Source organism: Corvus brachyrhynchos, unplaced genomic scaffold (assembly GCF_000691975.1).
Source record: "Corvus brachyrhynchos isolate BGI_N302 unplaced genomic scaffold, ASM69197v1 scaffold262, whole genome shotgun sequence".
In the NCBI taxonomy this organism is placed as follows: domain Eukaryota; kingdom Metazoa; phylum Chordata; class Aves; order Passeriformes; family Corvidae; genus Corvus; species Corvus brachyrhynchos.
In genome coordinates, this window is record NW_008236626.1 from 2,407,511 (window position 1) to 2,427,292 (window position 19,782).

Sequence of the window (19,782 nt, forward strand, 5' to 3'; positions counted from 1 at the left end):
TATAAAACTAGTTTTTTCAAGATTAGACAATGTAGTTAATGGAAACATAAAAAGAATTTAGAAAAACGTGAGTTCAAACCTTCAAACCCTTGCTTAAGCTAGACACAAAGAAACAAAGCTACTCACAGAGCAAAGGTGTAGCATGAGGACATTGCTCTACACAAATTCTAGTCAATTCATTAGATTCAGGCTCAATTATGTGTCATTACATTTTTTTGAAACTGTAGCAATTATGTCAATTTTACTCAAATGGTTATGATTCCTACATTTCAAGTTTTGATATATGCATACATTTAGCCATAGGTAAAATGGGTTTGCTATGCTAATTGAGGTTATCAAGATGTAGCAGTTATTGGTTTATTTATAGTGAGTCGTATTTCCAAAGTACATGAAACACAAGAAGCCTCGAGTATCTTCATGTGTGAAGGCTTGTGCAGGTAAGAAGTGAAAATCGTAAAAGATTGGCCACCCAAAAGGTGGAAAAATAAAAACATCGTAGTTGTCAAAATACAAATACATACAAAAACTTGGAAAAACCATACACAAAGCTGTACATTCTTGGGTTTGTCTTGGAAAAGACCATGACAGATACTTTCATGAATTCTAACTACAGGTGACAAAAAAAAAAAAAAAAAGCATCAACTTGCAATCCAATGTACATTGGGACAATTAAAAATGTGATAAAAATGCAACATTCCTTTAAATTTCCTCTCTTGATTAATGCCTCCATACCTGCTCGGCTTGGCCCTTAACTCTACACAGCTGTGTGAGCTTATATAGAAAGCTACACGTCCCTGCTTTCACAGCCTTGTAAACAGCACAGAAAAGTCAATATTGGAGAGACTTCTGTGGCATCTCTAAGTGTCATTATTTTCAAAGGCAGATATAGCTTCAAAGGACATCAGCTGAAAACTTCTGCAGGTGACTTTACACTTGCAGAGGGAGCCCTCCTGGAAAGCAAAACACAATTCCTGTGAAATCATTCCTTCTGCGAGAAAGGTGTTGCATTCTGATGAGAATTATTTTCAATTTGTCTGAGTTTCCTTAAGTTCAAGCACACTGTCATTTAAATATTATTTTGTAACCAGGGCTGACAGAACTGCCTTATATTAAAATACAATGTCTAGTTTCAGGATAAGATCACCATTTCAACTGTGGGCAAAACATTGCCAAATTCAAATACTGGATTTGAAATATTTTTATTGGGTCATCACCTGACTTTTTGTCAGGACACCAGAAGAAAACTGTGGATTTCACAGCTCTGTGTTTTAAACATAGCTTTCATTGATGTTAATCAGAGCTGTGAGTTGGCAGACCAGACCTCAGAGCTCCAATCCAGACATTCAGAAATTAGATTTTAAGAGGTAGCGACTGTCTGGAAATGAAAGGATCTCTTAGGAAATTTGTGGCATGGGCAGGAGTCAAATACATTCTTTATGTGAGTGGGCAGCTGCTTTCATCATGAGATGATCCTAATGATCCTTTCTCTTTGCTAAAATACCCTGTCTCATTTACAGTCCACTTTCCAACCACCTTGACAGCTGCAGGTAAGGAGTTTTCCATCAACAGTTTTTCATCTCAAGACAGAGAAGAATTATCTGGGCTAAAAACTACTGTAAAAAGAATTCAACAATGTAATTAAAATCTAAATCCATATGCACATGGTCCAAGGAAACAAATTCATATTTATCAGGCAACCTGAACTTTGACTTGTTCCAGTTTCAAGATATTATTATTGTCTTAACACAGTCTGAACACGTGACCATGCATTTCATACAGTAGTTAAGTGGTAGCTATTTGAACTAAACAAGAAAAAACAACTTCACTAATTAAACATGTACATGTATAACAGGCAGGACAAGCAGCTCTCTTGGGTTTGCTTTCTGGCCATAGAAATGCAGGGCACACGTGCCACCGTTGTCAGTTAATAGAATTCCTGCATAATTGACAGACATGCTGCACAGCAGCACTGCCAGCTTTGTCTTTCACAGAGTCTAAGGTTTCTGTAAGATTTTAACTGTGACTAGTTCCAAAAGTAGTTTATATTGCCTCAAAATGCACACAGTCCTCTGTTGTGTTTGTGTGACAACAAGAGGTTTGTTCTTGGATCTGATCACTAAGTTTTACCTTTTCTCTTTGTCTGCCCGCCTTGTGGTACAATGGCCATAAGCAAAATGAAGGACAAGCAAGTGCAAACGAGCTATTGCAAGCTTTTAGGGATAGGAAGAAATTATCAAATTAGGAAGAAAATTCAGAAAAATTTCTTCTCTGGGAGGTAAGAAGTTGGTAACAAGGCCATATCTTCCATACAACTGTTTTCATCTCCACGTCTGATGTGCTTTCTGAAGAGGCTTTGTAGCAGGGGAAAAATGCATTTTGCACAGTTATAGCACCACAACATATCACTAGGGGTTGGAGAAGCAGTAATACACTCCCTTTTTGTTAGGGCACAGCATGAAAAAAGCTGATGTGTTGCCAGTTGGAGCTCTAAGAGTCATTGCTGACACCACTGTATCTAAATCAACAGCAGAAGGTTCAGTGGAGCTCAGCTCAGCACCTCCCCAGTTTGTGTGACACAGCACTGCAGAGTGCTGTGAAAGACAGGGCATGCAAGGGGGGATTGGATAAAGCAGTCTGAAAAGAGAGAAAAAACAGAAACAAATCTTTGTGGAACAAAAAGCGGGCAGCAGCAGTAGAATCAGGGAATCAATAAGGCTGGAAAAGACCTCTAAGACCACTGAGTCCAGCCATAAACCCAGCACTTCCAGCACTAAACCACATCCCCAACCACCACGAGCACACTTCTTTCTTCTTCATGAGCAAAAGGAGATCTAGACTGTAGATTTCTGAGAACTTTAATGATGAAAAGACTTTGTGTATAAATTGCTATTACTATAGTGAAATGCTTTTGCTTATGTGTTTCCTTGGCAAAGAACAAAATACTGTATTGCACATGCACCCTCAACAGGCATCTAGCACATATTCCATCAGCTCTCACACAAACAATCATCTGTTAAGGTAAATGTTTCTTGAATAACATTAGAAACAGAATTTCAAATCTGATTTGGAATTAATGGCCCCACTTCAATGAGGATCTATTGTTAGCAGATCTATAGAATTAGAACACCAAAAAATCCAAGGGAATTTAATTAGTTTAATGTTTGTATTGTTGTGAAGAGCTGTTAAAGACTGGTCAAGAAAACAAGTCTAAGTAGGCTATGGAATATAAAGTTATTAAAATTTGGGTAGGACTTTCATAGGTTTGCAGAGTATAGGCATACAGATGATCAAGGGCCCTGACGCAACACAGCCTCTAAAGAAGGATATTTGAAACATAAAAATGAATTTTCCTTTTGCTGACAATAGTTCTTCAAAAGAAAAGACATGGGAAAGGCAAAAATATTTCAAGATTTCTCTTTGTGTCCTTCACAAGTGCAGTAAACTCCTTACGGCGTGGATGCAGCAAAAGGAAATGACCATGGACAAATCAGCTGCATTTATATTATTCCCCTTCTGAAGTTGTTCTCACAATCTGTCATTTCACCATTTCAGATCTTTTATAATACACAGCAGCCCTAGTTCATCATGTTAATTATATTTTTCTCTGAGATAAAAATCATCAACTCAGTCATACATTTTGCTGAAAGAAAAATGCTAACAAAATGTGGAAACCACTATAGGAGCATGATTAACAAAAATTACTATGCATTTTTTGCCTGATGCAGTGGAACAACAGTGTCAATAATTATTGTAGTTAATATTTGGCACCACTTTAATTTACAGTCTTAGACTATGTGTTAGAAGAAAAGAGGAAAGAGAGGGGAGACTTAGGACCCAGAAGTTTACAAAGAAATCAAATGCTTTTTTCAAATAAGTCTCTCATTGGCTCTCTTTTAAAAGCAGCAAACAGACTAATATTACAATTAGAATAGAATTATTATGGTGTATAAATGAACAGTTTAAATGTCCCAGGCATCTAAAATAAATTCTGCAATTACTAAATAAACTAAATAATCTCATTTGCACTGACACCCAATTACAGCACACTAAGCAGTGTGTTTTATTACCTCCTCACCTATCCAATCACCTCTGCAGCAGCTCCTTTCCACCAGCAAAACGTTAGTTATTTGTAAAACATGTTAATGGGTTTTAAGATAAATCTGACAGGACTTACTGGTTAAAAACCTGTGCTGACTTTACATCTTTTAAAGTATATCAGACATGAAATTATTGATCAATAAACAAAACACTACAAGTATTGCAGATCCATAGATATAGTATAACCTTTTGGGGTGTAATTAAACAACCCATTGGAAGTTCTGACAATGCTGGAATATCTGAAATCAATTACTACTCCATGAGCCATAGTTTGCACTAGATTCCCAGTGCTATATGAGCTAATTTATTCTAAGTTATGATATGAACTAATTTATTCTACAACACCTAAAGCAGATGTGTTGCTCCTGACTGATGTCTGCATCCCAGTTTAAAGGGACATTTGAGCACAGAGTCCCACAGAGAGATATGGGCAAGGGAACCACAACTGACCAAATGCAAAGTTACCATTTCTTATTGAGGGCAAATATTCCAGTAATGGACAAAATTTTACGAATTTGTTGATCCTACACAAATGTGCAGCAAATGGTTTGAGCAAATATTTCCATCTATGGTTGTTCAACAGCTATTTGCTGAGAAGAGCTTTAAGATTTCTGATTAGTAACTTAAGCCCCTAATTGATGTTAATACCATTGAGTTCATGGTATGCAAAAACTTGCCAGTCATGAATATTCATTATTTGATTCAAGTTCTCTTTTCTGCTTTGCCGAACGTTCCCAAACAGTAAATTTATCTATTAAAAATTCATGGCACATAAGCACAACAGTTCTGTAGGCAAAAGTCAACACTAATCAGTTTACAAATAAATATCAAGGAATAAAACTGGAAATACCCATCTACACCAAAAGGAAGGTCTGGCTTAATGAATGAAGCCTACTTTATTCTACAAAATCCTACTGAGCATGTTTCAAAACCTATCAGTAAAACAACATCACTGAAAATCAGACCTTACTTCACACTGTCTTATCCTAAAAGCACTAATATTGCAATTATTGAATTAACAATAATAGCACCACAATTATATGGAATACTACTAAGAAAAATGAACAAAGTAGAACAAAGAAGCAGCCTCAACCGTAACAACCGAGGTTGAATGGGTGAATTTGGAAGGATTAATAAAACAGAAACTGTGAGACAACTGAAGTCTACAAAACTATGATAAAGTGTTTTTCTCTCAGGGAAATTTATTCCACCTAAGCCTTCCAAAGGAGGCCAGATTATCTCTTATGCCCTGTGCCCACTCTGAGCTTTTCTTTCAAGGTCCATATCCAGCCCTGTCAACACAGGCATGTTCACCTTAAAGCAGGTAGAACTTAACTTTCCAACTACTGCACCAGAAGGAAGGCTGCTAGTGTGCATTTGGTTCTCTGGGTTTGGACACTGCCTGCTCTTCCAAGGACTAAAAAAATTCTAATAGAGAGTCTTAAAAGATGGAGTGCTTCTGCAGCTCAAATGGTGTCCATGCACAGTCATCTCATTAATGCCAATTCCACAATTTGTATCAGCACTCTTGAAGGTGCACGTGAAATGACATTTAAAAATAGGTCCAGAAATAATACAGCGAACTTATAAATATATTCAAGCATAAAAATGAAGAGGAACATAAATTATTTAAGTGGAAAGATGCCACCTGTACAAGGTTAAAAGATAGATAATGGCCATGATCAATTGTAAGCCTGTGAAGGAATCGTAGTTCTAAACAGGTGATCCACCATGGACTGTTCCATGAAGTTTGATAAAGTTATGGAAGGAATAGAAAGAGTTTAAGATTACTCAGTCCTTGGGCTTTGATTTACTGCTATTTGAAAAAAGGAGTTTTAAATACTACATGATTTTGTCTGCGTGCACGTTTTTCTTCGCTTCTGCCCTTATCTGCATCCTGCTGCACCAAGCACGGGGCTGTCCCTGCCTCAGCACAAAAGCTGCTCTCTTCAGGAGGAGGAGGAGGAGGAGGATGGGATTCCCTCCAGTCAGAAGCATTACAGATTGACAGAGCTATTCAGAAATGGCAGGCACAGTGGGACATGTCTCCTCATAATGACATCCAAGGGCTCCAGTCTGGTCATGAGCTTCCCCATGGACAGATCTGGAGTGAGGAAATGCTTTTTTCCAGGTCAGTGGGCAAGAACTGAAGAGTGAGGCACCATCCTCTTCCCTGGGCTGCCCTGGGATTCCATGGGGCAGACTCCTTGGCATTTGGAACATGCTAAGGAAGGCAGGGAAAATAAAGACCTTTCCTGGGACAGCCTGGGGTAGCTGCCTCTTGTCTTTTGCAAGAGGCCCCTGGTATATTCAAGCTCTTTAAGGTGTCTGGAAATTATAGAATAAAATTCTTACAGATCTTTGGAGCTAAACATGTTTGTCTGCCATTCCAAGGGGTAAATTCAATGAGCCAGGAGATCCCTTCAGTTTCGCTGTGGGGTGTTGGTGCCCAGCTCTGCCAGGGAAGCTGCTGTGAGAAGAGGCCAGGGCAGTTCTGGCTGCTTCCATTGGGCTCCACAGCTGAGCCTGCCCATGCATCTCCTGGTGCCTCTGTCAGAGTGCACCTGAGAAAGAGCAGAGAGGTGCCAAGCAGCAGGGAGCCAGGAAAACGCTGTGAGAAACAGCCCTGGGAGCAGCAAAGTCAGAGAATGAGATGGGGAAAAAGGTGTTGGAGCAGATCCTGGTTTCACCCCAGTGCTGTGAGGAGGGGGAGTGTGAGCAGCCAACCCACCACAGGTGTAATGCCACTATATAAAATCACTGATTTCATTATCAATAAAGCAGAAATTCACACAAACCTGGTGTTGATTTATATGCAACTTTGCAATTGTCCCCTATTAATTTCTGGAATTCTGCAGTTATTTTATAAGCAGCTCTGTGCTTACTTTCATTACTCTTACTAACTGTGTATTCATAAATGAGTTGCCAATCACATACATGTATTAAACAGAAAAAGTCTACAGATGCCATGCAAAGGCTTGTCCACATTCTCAAATTCAACCCTGTTCTTCTGTATGTACCACAACTGCTCTCTGTGAAACAGCTCCAAGCACAGCTGTGGTACTGCCATGAAGCATTTTTTTTCTCTACCAAAATACTAGCAACACAAGTAGTAACAAAACAAACCACTAGCTTTGGACATTAACATAAAAACTAATCATGTTATTATTTTTAGAGCAACAGTTCAAAAGCTCAATGGCTGAATAATTATACCCTAACCTGCCATCATTAAATAAGCATTAAAGTGCTGTACATACTGCTCTGGGGAAAAGAGAGTTCCAGAAAAAAAGGCTAATTATACTGAAAGGTAAGACATCATTTTCAGTAATAAAACTAAATTTACTGTAATTAAAAGCCAATTTTCAGCTTTGGTCTTTAAGGAAATATTAAGTGCTGTAATAAATACATATTTATCCTTCAGATTCACAAGGTGGTCCCCCGAATGAAAAACACCATATGTGGCATCTTACATACTAAGCAAGTCAAGAAGTAAATTCCTACAGTATGAAACATCATCACTGCTAGCACAAGAGTAAATTTAGATTTGTAATAAGAAACTTAATGGGAACTGAAAACAAACAAACTGATAAATAGTGATTAGTATCTCTCCAAGTTTCCTATACAATTTCATTTGAGGAGCAGCTAACAAACGCACAGTATTGAAATGTTTCTTCAGACTAAAGGTAAATGTTAGTTTGTGGTAGCAAACTGTAACAGGACATAAAAATTCCATTCAGCGTTTCACAAAAATTCCCCAAGATCAAATTTAAACTGCAATTTTTACCAAAAGGCTTTATAAGTCATACACACTTCAAAGCCTGCCTAGATTCCATTTTAAGAGCACTTACTGGGTCTATGGATGGTCACAAAAAGCAAGAACAGTGAGAAAAGAGTTGCCCCATCTAAGGTGACTCACAGGTCACTGTTTTGGAAAGGGGTCACAGTTAGATGAAGTGGTTAAGCTCCCTTCTAAAAGCAATGAAACAGCTGTACAATGAGGATGTCCCACAAGGCACAAAATGACCATTCACACACACAGGAAAAGGTCTCCTCCTGCTCCCAGTTTGCTTATCCAGCTCTTTAAAAACGAGGGCCATTAGCAGCTCATCTGCATGAACGGGGGATGGACTGCAGGGAGAGGAACCCTCCTCAGGAGCCGCTGCCCGGTACCAGCCAAACCTGCAGCATCAGCAAACACTCCTTGCCCCTCTTTGAGCTTCCAGGAGCCCCAGTCCCCCGTCCCACTGCTGTATCCTCCTGTCCCACTGCTGCCTGTGCACACACACGGCCGCAGGGTGCTTTAAACAGGAGCAGACGGGGGGAGTTCCCCTCCCCACGCACTTTTCCTTTGGCATCTCCTGAATGCTTTCATTAAGATGCTAAGCCTGAAGAGTGCTGTTTTATTAGCTACTCATTGTTGGTTGTCTCCTCAGCAACGTGCTATGAAGTTATTAGGAGCAATGACAATCTCCTGAGTTCCGTGGTCTGGCCAGAGTAACAGCTATGTTTGAAGACTGTTTGACCTCACCCAAACAAATAAATCTGCTTCCCTATTAGGGCTTCCAGTCTGCATGAAGCAGCAGGAACCTAACTTATTTTTCCACTTTATTATACCTCAGCTGCAGTCTCACCACACTAGATCTTCAACCAAGATTTGGATCAATCCAGTGTTTTCTCAAAATCAGTATCAGTTTACTTAGCTAGAAAACACTTGGCTATGGTAATAATTTCTCTCTAGTTAATTTCAGACTGAATTTTGACTTATATAGTCCAAATTATGCATCTTGATTTTCTTCACATTCTTTGCGACTCTCAGAATGGGAACTAAGGGTCAAGAATGAAAGAAAATGGTTTCTAATATAAAAAGAGAACATTGTGTGGATCCACCTTCCCTCTCTACAATGCATGTTTCATTATTAAAGAAAGCTATCTTGGAAAAGTACTACAAATCACACATTTTAGACTTAGACATTTCATCAACTCTTAGAAATATCAGTCTCTGGTCTAGCCTAAGAAGTCTTACTCAATCTTCATACTCCAGTGCAAATGATGTCCACTGTAGAACACATCAAACTACTGGCCAAATCTAGAATAAATCTGGACAGCAGCTGCAGTATGCTACAGATCACGGTACGAGACACAATGCTCCTGTTTAGATGCACAGGTATCCTCTCATGTATATACTTAGGAAAACCAGAATGATTCATCACTGCAAAAAAAGTCCAAACGGGGTCAGGGGGTTCTGCATAGAGAGCCCTGAAAAGACCAAGGTGCTGCTGATGGCATAACTTCATGGACCCAGTGCTTTGTTTGCAAAGCTTCATAGCCGTGCTGTTGCAAGTGAGAAAAGATATTAGAACTTGACATAACTGATCAATATGTAAACTAATTTCAACTTCAATAAGTAAGGAGAGGGTAGAAGAAAAAAATCAAAGAGCCATAATAAAACTTATATGAGAGGAAAATGAAATAAAATTACTATCATAAGGAGGTCAGAGGAGGACAAGAGACAGACAAATAGGCAGAGAGAGGGAGAGAATGTGTTTGAGAGAGACAGACAGAAAAGGAGAATCCAGTCCAACAGTGAAACATCTGAGCATAGGAAGGAAGCTGGGTGTGATCCAGGCAAAGACTGGAAAGCTCTAAGAGGTACTGAGCATAAGCCAGCACCCCCAGATGCTTCTCTGCTACCTAAGGGAATATAAAAATAAACATCTCCCAAAGACCAGGATACAGGTAGTATTTCAACTGACACTGTCTTTGGTTAGTGCACTGTTTTCTCATCACAGCAGCTTGGCAGTGAATGGCAAAGCTGTGGTGGAGAGAGGAGAAATACATCCTGCTACCTATGTGAATTACACCCCTTATCCATGTGAAATACACCCCTTATCCGTGTGAAATACACCCCTTATCCATGTGAAATACACCCTGCTATCCATGAGAAATACACCCCTTATCCGTGTGAAATACACCCCTTATCCATGTGAAATACACCCTGCTATCCATGAGAAATACACCCCCACCCATGTGAAACACACCCCTTATCCCTGTGAAATACCCCCAGATATCTTTGTGCAGCGCATCAAGAAGGGGCTCATCCTCTGGTGCCACAAAATTTGCCCTTCTACACATGCTACCTTGTAGGAAACTGTCTCACCAAAGGCATCCCAGAGCTCCATAACCAACTGCTCAGGAGGAAGAGTCTGTTTGGAGATTTCTCCAGGAACAGATGGCCTCGAAGGCAAAGGCCCAGGCAGGCTGCTCCATCAGGGGTGGCTCTGGAGGAGAGACTCTCCTACGAGGAGGGGACAGCTTGCTGAAGGAGCCAGCCAGAAGGCCCTGGTGGGTGACCAGCAGTACCTGGCACTCTCCTCCAGTGGTGCAGTCCCAGCTCCCCTCAGTTCTGCCCTGACCTTTCCCCTTCTCCTCAGTAACACAGCTCCAACCAGACATATTTCCAAACCTATCTCCAGGCAACTGTGCACTGTTGAATCCTGCACCTTCACCTCCAGCTCTGAGCCAAATGCTCAAACAAGGGAAACCTGGAATAGCTTCTCCACTGCTCACAGGTGACCTACAACCTCCATTTGAATCGGCTTTTTTATAATTTGTATGAACAAGCTGAACAACATTTTTGAAAGACTGACAGGTATGACTCAGTTACCTAGATATACTCCTAGATATACCCCTAACACATAACTCTGACTTCAGCAACGTTATCTGGAGAGACTTTGCACCTAATGCTTATAAACACCACGGTACAGGACATGTCTAGAGGGAATCCAGAAATTTGGGTTCTATTTATGGCACTTCTCTGTCATTGTTTCAGTTCTTTTCCAACTTGGTATGTAGCATTCAAAATCTGTTTTCAAAGACACATTTGTCATAAAATTATAAAACATCACTATTTTTGCAAAGGGCTCAAAGAATAAAGGGAAGTCAGTTTTTCAATGTTGTGTTTCTTCTTTCCCCAAATTAGGATTCTACTGTTTCTCCTCTGAAGCATCCAGCAGCACCAGTTTTGAACTGGAATGCTCTGATGAAGCCCATTTCACAGTGGGAAAAGCTGATGGTTTTTTTGTTGTTATGATATTTCCACTGCCATGAAAACACAAGTGCTTAAGATTCTGAGCCTATGCTTCAATAGAGCAGTTCACCACTTTATATTTCAGCTCTTCATAACTGGAATGCAAAGATGTCTCTCCTTGCCAGCTCAAGGCTGGTTACAGTAATTCATATAACCTTAACTTCTATAAAATTCCTTTGCAGAGGGACGAGTCCAGTTCACTCTTCACTGCCTGTCCTAGTTTGACTTCATAGTCACACATTAACAAATTATGCTGTAAAATCAGGTATAAGAACTATAATGAGGAGAAGGGAAGATTTATATCCTCTTTAAACTAGCTGTCCATGTAGGTTTTTGTCGAACTAGCATGTACTAAGCCGAGTTCCCAGCTCAATTCGCCACTAAAATGAGCTCTCCAAATGAATTTCTTTTTCAGTACATTTCATTTCATTTCCCAAATGAGAGTTACAGGGATACAGTTGATGGACTGTCTCACTGAAAATTTCTTTCCTTGAGTTTTCATGATTTTATATTTTTTACAAAAGCAGGCAAATCTTGAGAGAACACCTATATCCTCCTGGTCCAACAGGCAACTGTTAAAAACCTTGTCACTTTTGGAAGTCATAGTCTGCACAGACAACCACATTTAAATGAGTTCTGCTCACATTACATTTCTCATTCAGCAATTATTATCTCTTCTCCTGACTTAAACAACTCATTTTCCTCCACTTCACTGTATCATAAATCCAAATAGCTGAACTCATGCTCCATCTAAAACTTCATTTCATGAGAAAAAAAACCCTGTGGTTGCCTCTTTGGTAAAATTAGCTTCTGCTAATAGCTTAATTCATTTATCCACTTCTTTTTATCCTTCCTCTCCCAAGACTGTTACATTTCTAAACTTCTTTTTTAGTTAAACTTTTGATATAACGTATCAGATATTCTGGGTATCATCTCCACAACAGTGTAGAAGCTGCTCAGCACTCTCAAATATCAGGTCTCAACGAGCACTATGCACAGCTTCATCTTCCACATGCCCATAACACTTCTGCACACCTCTAGGGCTGGGCATTAATTAACCATGGTCAAGTGGGGTCAAACCTTTCTTCTCTAAGTGCACCTGTTTCTCTTACTTTGACACATGTAAATGAAATGACAGAAAAAGGCATTCCTAAAACATTTCTAGCATGAGCAGTTTTACTGTATTTCCATCAGCCAATCCACGTACCCATAGGATAAAGCTTTAGGGCTCACAGGCTGTGGGAGATAAAAGAACATAACAGCACAAGACTCACAGTCTATCAAGATTCAGACTCACATCATCTCCATAACACGCTCCCTGTGTCACCACTGGGGCTGCAAAACTACCTCCAAATTTATGTCTGCTATCTTTTTTTCCACAGCACACACACTGCCATGCCTCTCCTCCACCACATCCTTCCTTTTGACCCACCTCAAGAGATTTCTTTTTCCACTTTTTGTCTTTTTTTCTTTTGTTCTCCTTTTAGGAAAATGTATTTCTATCACTCAAGAGCCAAGTGCAGTTCCAGAGACTTGATGAATAGGCCCAACATACAGACACATGATTTGTGAGTATTATCAGCCCCATTTATCAGCATGGAAACTTGTAGAACAGCAAAGTGCATTGGCTCCCAAAGAATCCTGTTTCAGTCCCTGGGATAAAATCTGCTCCTCATGTTTTAAAGTCCAATCATTTGTCAACAGACTCAACAGATTTGCATTTTCTATTTCCTTTCTTTTGTATTCCAGTCAGCTGTAAAGCTCTTCCCTTGAGAAATACCAAATTATCCACACTTAATTGATTTCTTATGTTGATATCATTGGCAAAGTTAAAGTAGAAGAAGTAATTTGAGAACCAAAGTGTTAACTGGAATCCAATAATTCTTACAGAGCTGAAAAAAACAACAATTTGATCTCCTCCCATACAGTTTAGGAATGACAAAACCAAACAGGATTGCTGTTGTTTGCATTCAAACACGACACAGCCATTTTCCACTCTGGCTTTTTTATGGGAACAGCGATATGAGACTGTGAGCTGATAGATAAACGAGTAATTGGCACCATTACCAGAGCAGACAAAGTCCTTCTTCTGCACCTCAGCCACGAGGAAGCCGCGCAGGCCGACGGGCGCCAGGCAGAAGGTGAACTGGCCGATGGTGCGGCGCTGGCGCAGCCAGTCCGACAGCCAGGCCAGGTGGCAGTCGCAGTGCAGGAAGTTGGAGTGGAGCCGCCTGCAGAAGACACAGCAAACCCACAGTTACTGGTGGCTTTTTAATCATAAGCCACAAAGAGAGCGATCAACCGCGAGCTCTCTGCTGCCGCGTCAGTGGGATCGCTGCACGTTCTTGCTTACAGATGAGCCAGGGCTTGACTGTCCTCATTGCCAGGGAGTATTATACAAAGGTCAGATATAAATTTGTGCTATTATTAACAATGTTTTGGAAGAATTAAGTTCAATGGTGATCCACCATTCTAGAGACAAAAACATGCAAAATTTAAGATTGCTCCACATAATCACTTTGCTTGTGATTTCATATCAGAAAGAGCTGCATGAATGTGATATCTCTGAGTGAATTAAAAGGATGGCTTGTCTAAACATGAGGATCAGGCTGAGGAACAGGATGATGAGTGATTCTTCCCTTTTCTCCCTCCTTTGGGGAGAAGTGGAGAGAGGGAGAGAGAGAACCCCTCCACATTAGCTCAGTTGGTTGGAGCATGGTGTTAATAACATCAAGGTTGTGGGTCTGATCCCTCTATGGGCCATTCATTGAAGACTTGGACTTGATGACTCTTATGGGTCCCTTCCAACTCAATATTCTGGGAAAAGACAGGCAAAATAAAACATCAGAGGCTATTGATACCATTTCTGTTCCTGTGTTGCCTGAACCAGTTCCTCAATGCTCTTTTTCCTGTAGTAATTTAACACAAGTGTAAAGGACCTACAAGGAATTTTCAGCTCATAATAGATCCACTCATGGGCAGCTCCCTGCCCAGCCTGCTCCGTGCCTGGCACCACGGACTTGCAGAACCATTATCACATCTGCAAAATGATGATGGGTTCACGGAAAAAATCTGGTGATTTAAATAGCTACCAAACTTTAGGTCAAAACAAAAGTCCAGGACATTAATTATTTCATTCCTGTAATGACTCATGCATTTGCAGTGTTGCACCAAATGAAACGATGAACCAAATTAAAAATCCTGTCAGAAGTGGTTAGACAAAGCATTATTCACTAATATTACAGGCACACATTTGGTGTGCACCAGATTTAGCCTTGTCCATCCTCCAAAGAAATTGAATGTCTGTCTGTGAGCTGTCCTTACAGCACAGCAGCAGCTCAGCTCAGCAGTGGCGCCCAGGCTGACAGTCCCCAGATTTGTATGTCTGGGGTGGACAGCCACAATAAAGAAAATATTTTAAAAAACCACAAATCTGGAACTGAGAGTTTATCCTGTAGAGATGGAAAACACTAATCTCCTGGGAGCACTAGAAAATGTAATTGTTTGACAAGGATGGCTAGAAGACCTTGAGTTTAGGGATTCTGAAGTTATTTAATTGAAGCTGCAGGAAGTTCGATTTCTAGTAAAATGTTTGGCTATTACAAACCATTAATCTGCCTTTTTGTTGAAGAACAAATAAATACATAAATATCATCTAGCCAGAAATCATCCTAAGTAAGACTTTGTTGTAACCTAAGAGAGGCAGCATTTCAGCTAAGTCCTCAGAGTCTCATCCTTCCCACCACAGCAGTCAACAGTGATACGCAGGAGCATTTTCCCTCTGGAACTGAGCTCATCCCATGCCATTCCCTGCACCCGCCATATGCAGGCATGAGTGAGGAAAGCACAATATCAAAAAAAGGTTTAGGGTTAGGGAGTTTTCCAGTTCTGTGAGCTGGGCTGTTTTTTTCCTTCACCTCACTAAACTGATTTATCTGGGTTTCAGTAGTGCAAACCACCACCTCTCTGCCTCAGCAGAGCCATCCCTGTCATCTTCTAAAGTCCTTTTGTGCAGCTACTCCATGGTTTGCTTTGGAGAGGAGATCATTTAGAGACCTTCTGAATCTTAACAAAGCAGCCTATCAGAATATATTTTTAATAATTATATTAATAAATATAGCCTCAAGAAGACTTTTCACAGTACTTCAAAAGCATTATAAACCAATTCCCTGTGAACACAAAAAACACTGAAGTGATTTTGCACATTTTCAGTTTACCCTTAAATAAAAAAAATTAAAAGAAATACCGTAATTACCTGTCTCAGCAGTAACTGACAGATGCAGAGACAACAGGACACTTACCATTAAGCAAATAGGTAGAGGGAACATGCTTTATTATAAATAAAGCTGTTTCAAGCAAAGGAAAACAGATCAATAAAAACTAATTCCTGTCACTTCCAATCAAGGCTAAAAATCGATGAAACTTAAGAACAGAAAAGACAGTTAACTAAAATTCTTAGCACAGAAGAGTTGATTTTAGTAAATAATTCTTCAATGCTTTAAATGCTTCAAACTTCCTGGCATTTTACCCATTTTTTCCTTTCCCCTGAGTGCTCATGTTCAAGGTTAATATACTTTTTATATTTTGTTCTCTATTCTACAATGGGCAGATTGTTTTGAGAGCCATGAAGAAAAGCTGTTTATTCACGGAACCATCAGAGCAGCAGGAGCATCCCCAAATGTCCTGCTAATGGATCTCATCAGAGTGTGAAAGAGACACACAGGGACACACTGTCCACACTGCACTGGGCATCAGCTAATGGGAAAAAGGGCTCGTCCCCACCTAAGGAGCATTCAGACCAGGGATTTCCTACAAAAACTTCCAAAAAAATCCATATCGAAGTGTGAGACTATTTGAGAAGGGGGACACACTGATGACCATTTTTTAAGAAAACAGTGGAGTCACCAAACTGTGAGGACATCATTCATGATCCATTTCCAACAAGAAACCCTAGAGAATATTAACATCTTCCCCCAAACAGTATCTTTATACAAATTCCTATATAGACCTGCTAGGGGTGTTATTTGGCAGTCTTTGGAGACTGAAACCTGTCACTAGATATTGATGAAACCGACTTTACAGAACATCAGCTGAATGAATACAAATGCAAGTTTGCCAAAGTTGCCCTTTTATCCATAGACCGTAAATTAAGTTTCCAGCAAATCCTTTTAGAGTGGGTCAGCATTCATGTTCTATAAAATGTGTCTCTCAGAATTCAATAGAAAAGCTTCCCTTTATAAATCCTATTTATGACTTTCTTCCCTTTTTTTTTTTCTTTTTTTCCCCCCTTAATTACAGCAGAGGGGGATTAGTCAGTGTAAGTCTCCGGGGAGCTATACACTAAGCCATCTCTGAAATTAAACTAAAAGGAAAATGGCAGAAGGCACTGAAGGCAGTGAGCTCTGCTAACAGACAAGACTGGCTAATCTGGAAAAACCAGGCAAATTTTCTGGACCACTGTGACTGAATAAGAAAAGGCAAAGCTCCAGGAACCTTAACTCTACACCTTTATCTTCTTTATTCATTCTCTTCTTAAAGACAAACATCTCATTTCCATTTAATTACTTACATAAAGACCTAATAATGTCATCATTTAATGAAGAATGTAAATTTAAGTCAGAGGTTATCTTGCAGAGATTGACATAAGTAAGAGCCATTTTTCTTCAGTTCTGTTAATTTATTTAATATGATTTACACATGCATGCAGAGCATCCTTGAAGTATTGCATTTTTTCAGTGGCACAGAAAATTTTCAGGCTAGCTACTATTTCCCTTTCTTTGCCTTTTAAATTAAATACATCTTGAATGAGTTTGAGAATCTGGAGGAAAAACAGGGATGCTTTGTTTAGACGTGACTTTTCCTGAAGCCGTGTATTCCCTAAAGGAATTTAAAGAAATAATTTACTTAAAGAAAATGGTTTTGGTAGGCTATGGCTAAATTATACAAATGCTTAGTCTAATTTCACAGTCTTTGTATTTTGATCTACTAAAGAACAGAGCTTTTCCAGTGCAATGGCATCCAGCTCAAAACCAAATGGATTTGATATAAGAGAAGCTTTTATTAAAAAAAATCCATCAGAATAAGTAACATTTTGTTTCAGAAAGTATCTGGAAAGATGCTTTTTCCCCATCCTTTAAAAATGCCTTGTTTCAGAAATTAGTATTTTGAATTTGAAAAGAATAAATGGGATTTAAACACAGGATATTTACAAAATTCAATAATTTGATCCATCTGAACAGTTTTTAGGATCTTGATAATGTTCCAGCTTGGAACACATTTCACATTATGGATTTTCCCATGGGGAAAAAAAAAAAGCTAGTTTCTTTTCTGGGTAAATTCAAAATCTTGATAAAACTGACTCTTACTTAATGCTGGGCAAATCCAGAACAGTGGCTCTCAGGGGCCTTTCACCCTGCCCAGGCTCACCAGGGGCTCCCCAGCCCTGAAGCCACCCAGGTCCCTGAGGCAGCCTGAGGGACTGAAATGACATTATCACAGATGACAAATAGCCAAAAAGTTGGCTTATAGCATCAGTATTGTATTATAATATCAGAAGATCCTACTCACAGAGTCCTGATCTTTGGCATGTGATTGAAGCTGGTGACAGGAATGCGGGTGATGTTGTTATTGTTGAGGGTACTGTTAGGAGAGAAAAAAAAGGGAGAGAAGAGAATAATAGATTGATCAGTTATTTGCATTTCTTCACCAACACACTATTTACAGAAACAACCCGTTAAAAGTCTTGGTAATAAATGTGCCCGGCTTCGAGCAAGAAGACACACTCCCCGATAGCAGTGACAATTAGTGACATACCGTGAAAGATATTGCTCAGGGAAAGCAACCAACAGCAGCGTAAGGATGGCTGGAGGCCACTGTGTGCCATGTCTGGGTAACGAGGGGCACAGGAGTTTTTATCAACTACTGGAACAGATCCAGACCTGTCAGTTCAGCTGCCTCTTTGTTCAAAAACCTGGTGCAACCTGAGTGGGGGGACACGAGACTTGGGCACAGCATGTAAAGGGCTCACTGTGACCAAAAGAGAGCTGTTGTCTCTCACAGGCTTGTTAGCACAGCCCACTGACACGGCCAGACAGCTCCAATTGCTCCTCGGAAACACATGGACGGATGGGCTCCCTCTCCTCCCTTTCCTTAGGAAAAATATGGGGAGTGGAGCAGCCTGTAATAAAGCATGTCCTGACGCAGGCACGTAAGGATTGCTGCTGTTCTATCAAAGCTGAGCCTGAAGAGAAAATAATCTCAGCAGCTGGAGTGGAGGGACCCCCTTAGAGCTTCTCAGGAAGAATGAACTGACTCGATTACCATCAGCCGAGTGTACTGCTCCCATTTGTGTAGCTCCTAATTATATCAATGACTCTCCAGCAAATTAGAAGCTATAAAATTTATCAAGATGGCACAGGAAATGGAAAGCACTTCAACAGAGCATAATTGCCATGCTGCAAGTGCACCAAATCTGCAAATAGAAGTAGCCCAGTTTGTCATGAGAATGGACAGGGCCGGTGACCACTCTGTCCCCCAGCGTGGCCAGTCCTGCCATCGCCTATTTGAAACATGTGGTGTCCAGAGCACCAGGGCAGGGAGCAACCTCTGCTTTCTACCTGGAGCACAGAATTCCACAGGGTCACTTTGGCAGAAGACAGTGCTTTTGTGCGTTTATGTATGTGCTGAAGGAAATACCTGCTGAAGCAACCTAATGGTGTGTCATCCTTCCCTGAACGATTTAGCTGCTCCCATGTCATGTATTTACATGAGACATTTAATCAAAAGCTCTAGAAAAGTTTTCCAGGAGTTAACTCTCTTTCTTGATCATCTGCCAATTCAAAAACATTTTTACAATTCTGCCTAGAAATCCCTTGGCAGAGCCATCATCTAAAACGTCAGCAGATTACAGCTAATTAGATTTTACCCTATTAAGACTGGGTTTTGGGTACACAGGAAGACATACACACACACTGGCAAAGCCAGGAGGTTGCAGGGTACCCTGGCTCTGCACAGGCACACTCAGGAGCAGGGTGGGAGCAGCTCTGACACTGGCAGCATGTTTTGCTGCTGCTGCTGTGCTGCATCCTGGCAGGACAGCACCCAAGCACTCTGTCAGCAGGATCAGAACTGGTATTCCAGCACACTGCTGCACCAGATGGATGCACTGGCAATCTGGAGCCAGCTTGGGGGCTGACATACCCATGACAGCAAGCTGCACCAACAGAGCAAAATTACCCTTCCTTCCCAAATCTGTGAGCAGAGAGAGTTATGTCAGTAAAAGCAGAGTTTTGAAAATCTGGAATCTGCATGTGAGATCTGCTGCCAGAGATCTGTATCAGTCAAGTCACACACGTTCACACACCAGGCTGATAAGAGCTGCCAGTCTCAGCACATGATAACTTATAGTATAACGTGTAGTATTCATTCCAGATCCTCTGGAAAACTTGAAGATATTAAAAATTGGACAGGAAACACACAGCCAAGTACTGGGCTCAGTGGGTGTACAAACTCCTGGGTTTGTGGATTCAGGTTCTCAATATGCAAGCACTCAAAGGCAGTCTACTAAAAATTTAAAGGACAAGATGAAGAGGGAAACA

The 19,782-nt window shown here is 40.4% G+C and overlaps 1 protein-coding gene across 3 annotated transcripts in view; it reads right to left on the minus strand.

The window, feature by feature from the left end:
• SLIT3 (slit guidance ligand 3) overlaps positions 1-19,782 on the minus strand; it is a 470,081-nt gene that overhangs the window by 167,821 nt on the left and 282,478 nt on the right. For all 3 annotated transcript variants that reach the window (XM_017726544.1, XM_017726545.1, XM_017726546.1), the window contains 2 exons: positions 17,753-17,824; positions 13,253-13,416 (listed from right to left, as the gene is read on the minus strand). In XM_017726544.1, the coding sequence (XP_017582033.1) occupies positions 13,253-13,416; positions 17,753-17,824 (236 nt within the window). The remainder of the gene's footprint in view (positions 1-13,252; positions 13,417-17,752; positions 17,825-19,782) is intronic.